The sequence below is a fragment of the Pterocles gutturalis genome, unplaced genomic scaffold, assembly GCF_000699245.1.
Source record: "Pterocles gutturalis isolate BGI_N339 unplaced genomic scaffold, ASM69924v1 scaffold37602, whole genome shotgun sequence".
Lineage (NCBI taxonomy): Eukaryota > Metazoa > Chordata > Aves > Pterocliformes > Pteroclidae > Pterocles > Pterocles gutturalis.
The window spans coordinates 2,402-10,469 of record NW_010109094.1 but is presented as its reverse complement, the minus strand read 5'-3'; the positions used below and the strand labels follow the sequence as shown (position 1 = coordinate 10,469).

The 8,068-nt window shown below is 42.1% G+C and overlaps 1 protein-coding gene across 1 annotated transcript in view; it reads right to left on the bottom strand.

Annotated features, from left to right (window-relative positions):
* Window positions 1–225: 225 nt before the first annotated feature.
* CLNS1A (chloride channel, nucleotide-sensitive, 1A) overlaps window positions 226–8,068 on the bottom strand; it is a gene marked incomplete at its 5' end in the record, with an annotated part of 8,386 nt that continues 543 nt past the window's right edge. The window contains 5 exons of the mRNA XM_010072872.1: window positions 226–565; window positions 3,082–3,166; window positions 4,680–4,853; window positions 5,301–5,411; window positions 6,111–6,221. Coding sequence (XP_010071174.1) covers window positions 3,099–3,166; window positions 4,680–4,853; window positions 5,301–5,411; window positions 6,111–6,221 — 464 coding nt within the window. The remainder of the gene's footprint in view (window positions 566–3,081; window positions 3,167–4,679; window positions 4,854–5,300; window positions 5,412–6,110; window positions 6,222–8,068) is intronic.

The following is an 8,068-nucleotide window of genomic DNA, read 5'->3' as shown; positions in this document are numbered from 1 at the left end:
CACAAAACAGTTCTCTTTTTCAGGACTTTACAGACTTTATTCCATCTCCTCTACCACCCAAACTCTCCTGTCAGGGAAATGAAAGGGATAGGACTGAACTCATAAAGCCAGTTACTTGAGGGCCATTAAATTTAGCTTTGCTTTTAATCCTTGGCCAACCCTATTTCCTTTTAGTCAAATTTTGTAACATTTTTATTTCCATTCTACTCCACCCACTCAATGAACAGGTATAAAAATATGGAAAATTCTAGGACAATCTAAAATTCTCTTCTACTTACAGTTTCATTTCTGAAGTCCTAGAATTCCTACAAAGGCTTCTTTGACATGACCCCTGATTAGCCTCATTCAAGTGTTAGATGCAAGAGGTTTTATTGTTTTTTATTTGTTTTGTCTTTTCTAAATAACCCCATAGTGGTCACAAATGTCAAACCCTGTTTAAACATCTATAAAAGCATTGATAGACCTAGACGTCTAAGCTTGGGTCATTAAAAGAAATGTTAACTCCCGATAGTCACTGCAATGCCTTCGGTTTTACAGCTTATTCTGGAAGCGCCACAAGAGGAATCTGAAAGATACAAGACACCAAGTTTATATAATTGGCATTAAAACAAAAGATTATTCATCTTCACAAAGCAGTAGCTATCCGTTGTTTGCAGGCACAGAGGACAGCGCTTTACTGCAAACTCGCTAATTTTCAGAAGGGCTGAGTTTGACTCTCAGAGCAGCTCTGAACTCGGGTCAGCTAAGGACAGCATGCACTGACACTCCGCCCTGGAAGACCCCACTGCACTGCCACACACACAGACCAGTTGCTTCAGAACAATTCCTGTAACCTCGTGATGTGACAGACAAAGCACCGCTTATTACAAGACCAGTGGAAATGTCCCACATGGACTGTCAGCAAGTCCTCCAGGAGCTTCAGCAGGCGAGTGTCACATCTCATTTGAGTAACAAGCAGAAACATGCCACATGAGGGTCCCACAGGGGCACAGCTTTAGAGGCAGGGCAGCACGTTGCTCTCTAAAGGATCACCAACAGGATGTTCCTGTAGGTTGTTTTTACAGTTCAGAAAGTTGAAAGGGCTGCGCTGCTCCACGCAGAGCTCCTAAACTGCTACCTGGAGCAACATCATTGCAATGCTTGACGCTGCACAGACGGGTCACTGGATCTGCCCTGACAGGGATCAGCTCCTCAGCTGATCTGCACAAGCGGAAGGACAGAAGGACTCCCTGTCCTGTCACCTCTCACAGCATACATCTCCCACAGCCACCTGCCACACCATGGAAGGCATGTAGTAAGCAGCAAAGAGAATTCTGCTGACCAAAACTACTTCTTACAGGGTGTATTTTGCACTTCGCTGGAGCATCAGTCAACACCACTTCCACCAGCATTTCCAGGCTCCATAGAGATCTGCTACCGGCCACTAGCTCTCCCTAATCCTGCTCAAGTTTAAACCAGGACAATGAGCATTCTAATATGAATTTGCAACAACACTTTTTTTTTTTATTAACCATGGACTAAAATAATCTTGGAGATGGAGTCATCAGAGCCAAGCCACTCACTAAGAGGCACTTCATCTACAGCTGAAGAGTTTTCCTTAATTTTAAAATGTGTCCTTTACCAAATAACATAACCGTCCAGTGGCAGGGCAACCAGTATCTTGACCTTTTTTGGAAGAACTCCTCTCTGTACTGCAAAGTCTTTCCCAGCGTAGGAAGTGCAACTGAAGGAAAGTTTGAGCTCTAACTCCAAACAAGAAATACTAATTCAGTACCGGCGGCAGTGGTTAAGATCAGTAAGTGAACACAGGTCTAACACAGGGCTACTCAGACTTTCAGAACTGCAGCAGCATTAAGAGCAACAAAAAATAAAAGCAACAGAGGAAGAAAGCAGCTGCGCATCACCCCTCTGCAACAGCTTTCCTCAGGGACAGCAGCCTCTTTCTCAGCAACACTATAATCCCCAACCAACTACTCCTCACCCATTTCCACTGATTTTTTCCAGTGTGATATCTTTCTATTTGTGGCCCTTGCCTGCTCTACCCCTTTCCTTTTTTCTCCCCCAAGCTTTTGGCTGTCTGTCCCACAACTGTTTTTTTCTCCAGCATTTCTGGTGGAATAGTTCTGTGCTCAGAGCTGGCAGCGTCTCACAGTGAGGAAGAAAAACTGGGATAACGCAGAGCAGCACGTGCAAACTGTGCACTAGCGAGCACTGCTCAAGCAGGGGTGGAACCACAACCCCGTTGTGCCCGTGCGTCTCCGCAACCACAGTCCCAGAATAAGCTGCTCTTCCTCTCCCACCCAGCAATGGTGAGGAAACACCAGCACATCTTGTACTGCCACTGACGGGAGAAAAGCAGTACAGGTGATGGTGGGCAAGAGGGCACGCTGGCACAACCACCTAAGCACGGTGTTGTCCCTAAGTTGTGCACTTCTTGCAACGATCCCATCCCAATTGCTCGGGAACTTTACCGGGAATTGTTCCTGCTCCACTTATGAAGAGATGGACTTGCAGCACTGTGAGGTGTTCTGCCCCCTTGAAAGGCCTGGGAAATCTTGCACACTAAGGGTGTAAGGCTGGATATTAGAAAAAAATTCTTCACTGAAAGAGTGCTCAGGCATTGGAACAGGCTGCCCAGGGAAGTGGTGGAGTCACCATCCCCGGAGGGGGTCAAGAAACATGTGGATGTGGTGCTTGGGGACATGGGTTAGTGGGTTGGGTGGGGTTGGGTTGGACTTGATGATCCTTAAGGTCTTTTCCAACCTTAATGATTCTATGAATCTATGACAGTAACTTCCCAGGAGTGGTTCCAGCGTTCATAGATCAGGATCTAAGAGCCTTTGAGATCAGACAATTCTGAATTTACCAAACATGCCAGACAGGCACATCTATGCAGTGTGATTTTTTTTTTTGGACAAATTATCAAACATCTTTCCATACTCGTGATAACTACAGCTACCTTTTCTTTCTCTACATCACCATCATCCTGATATCACAAGATACTTCCTGTAGGAGATCTGGAATCACGTGCATTACACAAATTACTGAAAAGCACTGGTGTTGGAAGACAGAGGAACTTACAGCAGCGTGCGTCCTTCTCAGTGATCAACCTCTGCGTCTTCAAACTGCCCCGCAACTACTGGTGCTATGTCCACCTCCATCCCATCTGAAAAAAACCAAATAGGATGATGTTATCACAGGAAAGAAAGCGAGTGCCCTCTGTTGACAAGAGATGGCCAGAGCAGAAAACTCCTTTGCTGAACTTCTGAAAGCGGCAGAAGGAAACTGAGGTGCTCACACGTTGGTGGTTTTGTTCCAGCTCCATCAGTCGGTCACTTAAAAGACGTCACTGCTTCCTACAACCTTGTCTCATCCTACCTTATTGAAAGACTTAAATACCGGATTTCAACTATTTCATTTTTTAAGTGAAGTTTTAGTGTAACAAATTATGAGCTTTAATTATGTTCTAACATAAAGCAGCTGAATCCTGCTCTGAAACTGCTCTCGGCCATCATAAAAGTGAAAAAAGGAACAATTGCTCTATGCTACAATGTCAAAAAATAACAGAATTCTGAAACTGAGCAGCCCTGCAGATATTAATTGTAGCAAACCAAGAAGCAGTACTGTAACAAATAAGATTAGGAAGGCAAATAAAACTGATGAAGATGGCTTTGAGACATGTGACATACTTGCTGTTCAATTTATTTTCATTTTCAAAATTTTTGAATTCAGAAACCTGACAAAATTTTCAAAAGACGGGCACTGCTAAAACACAAGTAAATCACCCTAAGGTTATCTTTACATTATATAAATGTATGCAAAGTTGTGGAACAAAAAGAACCTGTAAACAACGGACAAAGCAAACACAGATTAAAAAAATCATCCATGTGGATCAGAACAGATCAGTTATTATTCTGTTGGCTATTTTAGGCAAGCTGATAGCTAGAAATCCACAACAGCTCCATCATTTTTCATCTTTCAAAAGTCAGGCCACACTAGAACACTGAGCTTTATATCAAAAAAAAGAAGCAATGTTACTAAACTACTTCCCTGTTCTTCTCCCAGGTAATATACTGCTCCAGTGAAAACAGCATGTAGAAAAGGCAAAATTTGAGAGATTGGGGTTTTTCTGACAAAAAGAAACCCTTACTCCTTAAATACATGTTTGAAAAATTAGTAGCATTAAGAAACAAAGTCTGTCAGAAAAGCAAGATTTTTTTAAAAAATGTGTTCCAGTGTATTTCAATGATTCCTAATTCACACTGAACTCTGTAAAGAGAAGTATTAACCTACAATTTAGGGTATTTTCAAGAAAAATACTATTACCTTGTTAGAGTGGAAATTGCTTCCTAATCCCAGCATAGACTGACAAATTCAATTTTTTTTTCATCCTAAATTAACTTTACCCCACCACTATTCCAGGAAATCATACCAGTAAGAATGAAGAATTCTTCAATGGTCCTCATTCTGTAACACAGCAGCCCTCAATCCACGGCAGGACCACAGGCATTTTTACAATGTGTGGTTTTGAACACAAATAAAACCACTGTTGCTGCACACACTGCGGTGCGGTATCACGCACAGCACGAGACCTGCTCTGTCCTGGTGTTTATGGATCAGCCATTCTGGAGAACCCCTGCTTTCATATTTTTTTTCAGTAAAACAAAAGCATTTCTTACCTTCGTACTCCCTTATCGAATCTTCTGTTCTCACTCCAGCCATGTTGAACTGACTGCTGACAGACTGGGCTAACATGCCTTCTAACCGCTCCAGAGTGGCCTGACCTTCTGCAGTTAAATGCGACAACCCTTCTTCATACGTGTAAAAGGTGGGGATGTCACTTTGTCCTAGCTCTGCAAAAAACAAGTTGATGTTTATCAGACCTGAGTTTAGGAGCCTGCACCCAGCAGGGGTGAAGGAACAGGACGGCTGAGTTATGCTCAGATTAACGGACTGAGCTTAAATTTACATCGGTTACAGAATGTACACAGGGATGTGAATTGAGCACACTGCAGCGTGGGCACTGAGCTTGTGCGAGCACATCCACTGGGAACAGGAAAGGCTGCTGTTTGTGTCTGGGGGCTTTTCAGAATAAGAACAATGTTTTTGCTGAATTCCAGTGATTTGTGACAGCTAAATTAGAGATTTCTGAGTTTTTATACTGTGCCTATGGCATAAAGAACATTTAGAGGAGGTGACAAGGACTTAACAGACCAAACCATTCTCACGACAGATACTGTAGGAGAAGTTCCAGGTATCCAAGTGCTGGAGGTATTTCAAAAGCAACAACTGTTACGAACCATGGGCCTCAACATCGTACTCGTCCCCTTCGTAATCGTTGTCTGAATCTTCATCGTCTGGGTCTGGGTGCAGAGCTTGGCACTCACACATGGCTGAAAACATGGCTTCCACTGCAGGAACACAAACAAACACAAACCTCCCTCGTTTCTTCACCAATACCCCACAACAACAGGCAAGAAATCCCCGACTGAGTGATCGAAGAGATTGAGAATATTCCTTTACCAGAACCACCACTCAATTCGTATTTGAAAACATCATCCAACAAGCCCAGCAGCCACGCAAGAAACAAATCAGGTTTTATCCTCTTAACAGCACTTTTCCATTATTTCTCACTGATGGCATAACTCTGGACAATTCAGTCTGTGGTTACCCACTACGGGATTGCTTGCCGCATCTAACACATAAGATTCCTAAAACTTGGATCCAACTGTAAGCTCTGCGATAGCCAGGATACATCTGCTTTCCTGTGGTAGCATCTGGACATTAGCATGTTCCTAATGAAATTGTCTCTGACTCAAATATCGCTGAATTTGTAATTCAAAAGATGTTTCCCATACAAGTTCTCTGCAGATGTATACAGATAATCTTATCTGTGTCATGTATTTATACTTAAAAGTCTCTATTTTATAGCATTGGAATCTTCCTTGAGAAGCGGCTGCTTGAAATATTCCAGTTTCAAGCAAGGTAAAACAATTTGCTTTGTTCTTTTCAGCACACAGAAATCAAATAATTGGAGAAGGACACTAAAGGAGTGTCTTCCACATATATTCAGGATTTTAAGCTAAAACATGATTTCCCTCTTCACTTACAGGCTGATTTGTCGCTAGGTACAAATCTGAATTCCGCAATTGGTTCAACATCGTCATCGTTGTCTTCCTCCTCCTCCCCTTCAGCCATGGGAGCCTCTTTTGTCTCCTCTTCTTTAGGAAATGAAAGATTTAAGAGAAACATGTTTATTTTGTCAAAAAAAAAAAGTCATATTTGTTTATTCTTTCAGTAACACACATGTAATCGAATCAGAAACCTGGACAAAACCTGTGAGAGGCACAAACCAACCCACTCCCATCCACATTACGGATGAGACCCCTCGCAGCACGTTGACAACACTTGCAACGCACGTGAAAACTTCTCTATTTATAATTTGAGGATTTTAGATTTCTGAAACGTTCACGTGATGTATTTACGTACTTCAGGAAACCTGCCTGATTGTTACTCGAAACAACTCTGCTCAAAAAACCACAATTCACAATCACTACCCTCTACTTGCAGGATGATATATATGTTTCTTTTTTAAAAACCACGTGAGCTGTGGCCTCTCACAGAGGACCGTGACATTTACAGAGGATCTCTACTCCATTTCTCCTGTTCCTCACCAGCCAGCAAGACAGCCAAGGGGGAAAGTACACCCAGAGCCAACGACAACTGTGGGCAAAACCATGCTTCCTGACTTCTGTGCATTACGTCCATGAATAAGTAAGCAACAACGTGGCCCTTGACTTTCCATAAATATAAAAACCACCAAGAAGATGGCTACGGTTCATCACTTTGTGGCTGGGGACACTGCACTGACAGCTTCAAAAGTGTTTCATTCTCTTCTACAGAAAAAGAGGAATCCAGTTAAGGCTGTTCCACTGCGAGTGGCTTTTACCACATACAAAATCGGCACCACCAAGAATATGAAGAAGCCAAGAAGCTGCCGGCCAGCTGTCCCAAAAAATGAGGTGTCCAAGGAAGCTACCCAATCCTTTTCCAACTGCCACCCGCAGGCACAGCTTGTTTCTGCTGAGTCCAGCTCTTTGTTTTCACTGAAGTCAATCTCTGACTGCCTTTTTCTAAAAAAGGGGCGAGGATAAGGCGCACACACACAGAGCACAACAAAAACCTTCAGAGGAAGAACAAAATGTACCCTCCCCAACTAAGAACAAAGACTCCTGCAGCCAAAGAAGAGGAGAGGTTTGGGTTTAACACCATTCAGCAGTTAAAACCGCAGGCCAGGGATAGACTTGAAAAGTAAACAAATCTACTTGCTGTAGGAGATTTACTGTAGCCAGAGTCCACATGTTAAAAAACAAAACAAAACCCACAAACACAAAAATCCCAACAAAAGTCTATTAAGGATTTACACATAAGAATTATCACAGGATATCCATATTTTTGAACGTCATTATCAGAATGAATTAAAAGCTGAAAAAAATGTTATTTCTTCAGAGTAGGATCAGTTTACTTCAAAATAAACACAATCAGAGGAAAATGAGGAAGAACCAAGTGGTGTACGTCCGCATCCTCTTATTATATGTAGTGACAGACTGTCAGAGAACATCAGTAACACGAGAGAAGGAAATAACGAAGAGTATTAATAGCTAAAAACTGCCTCTGCCTCCTCAGAGTCTTGTCAGTACTTTCAGTATATAGACTTTTTAAAGAAAAATTAAATGCCAATTTTTTAACCTTTAACTACAATGACTAGTAGGCATGAGGGGGAAAAGGAGATCTGTTCAAGCCTTAGCACTTGTTCCTCTTCAGTTGAGCTGGCAGTTTATGACACACTTAAAATATTAACAGATCTGCCAGAAGAAAAAAAAAACCATCAAAAATATAGAAAAATCTCATACAAATAGAGAAAACAAGCTTTTTATTTCATTATGTCAAAGCAAGAATGGTCAAAAAGCTGTTTCTGTGGGAAATCTACAAAATCCATTAAGGCTGGTAACATGAGCTGTTGTCTTTTTTTTTCTTAAGCAAGCTGTGGGAGAAAATGAATGAAAGC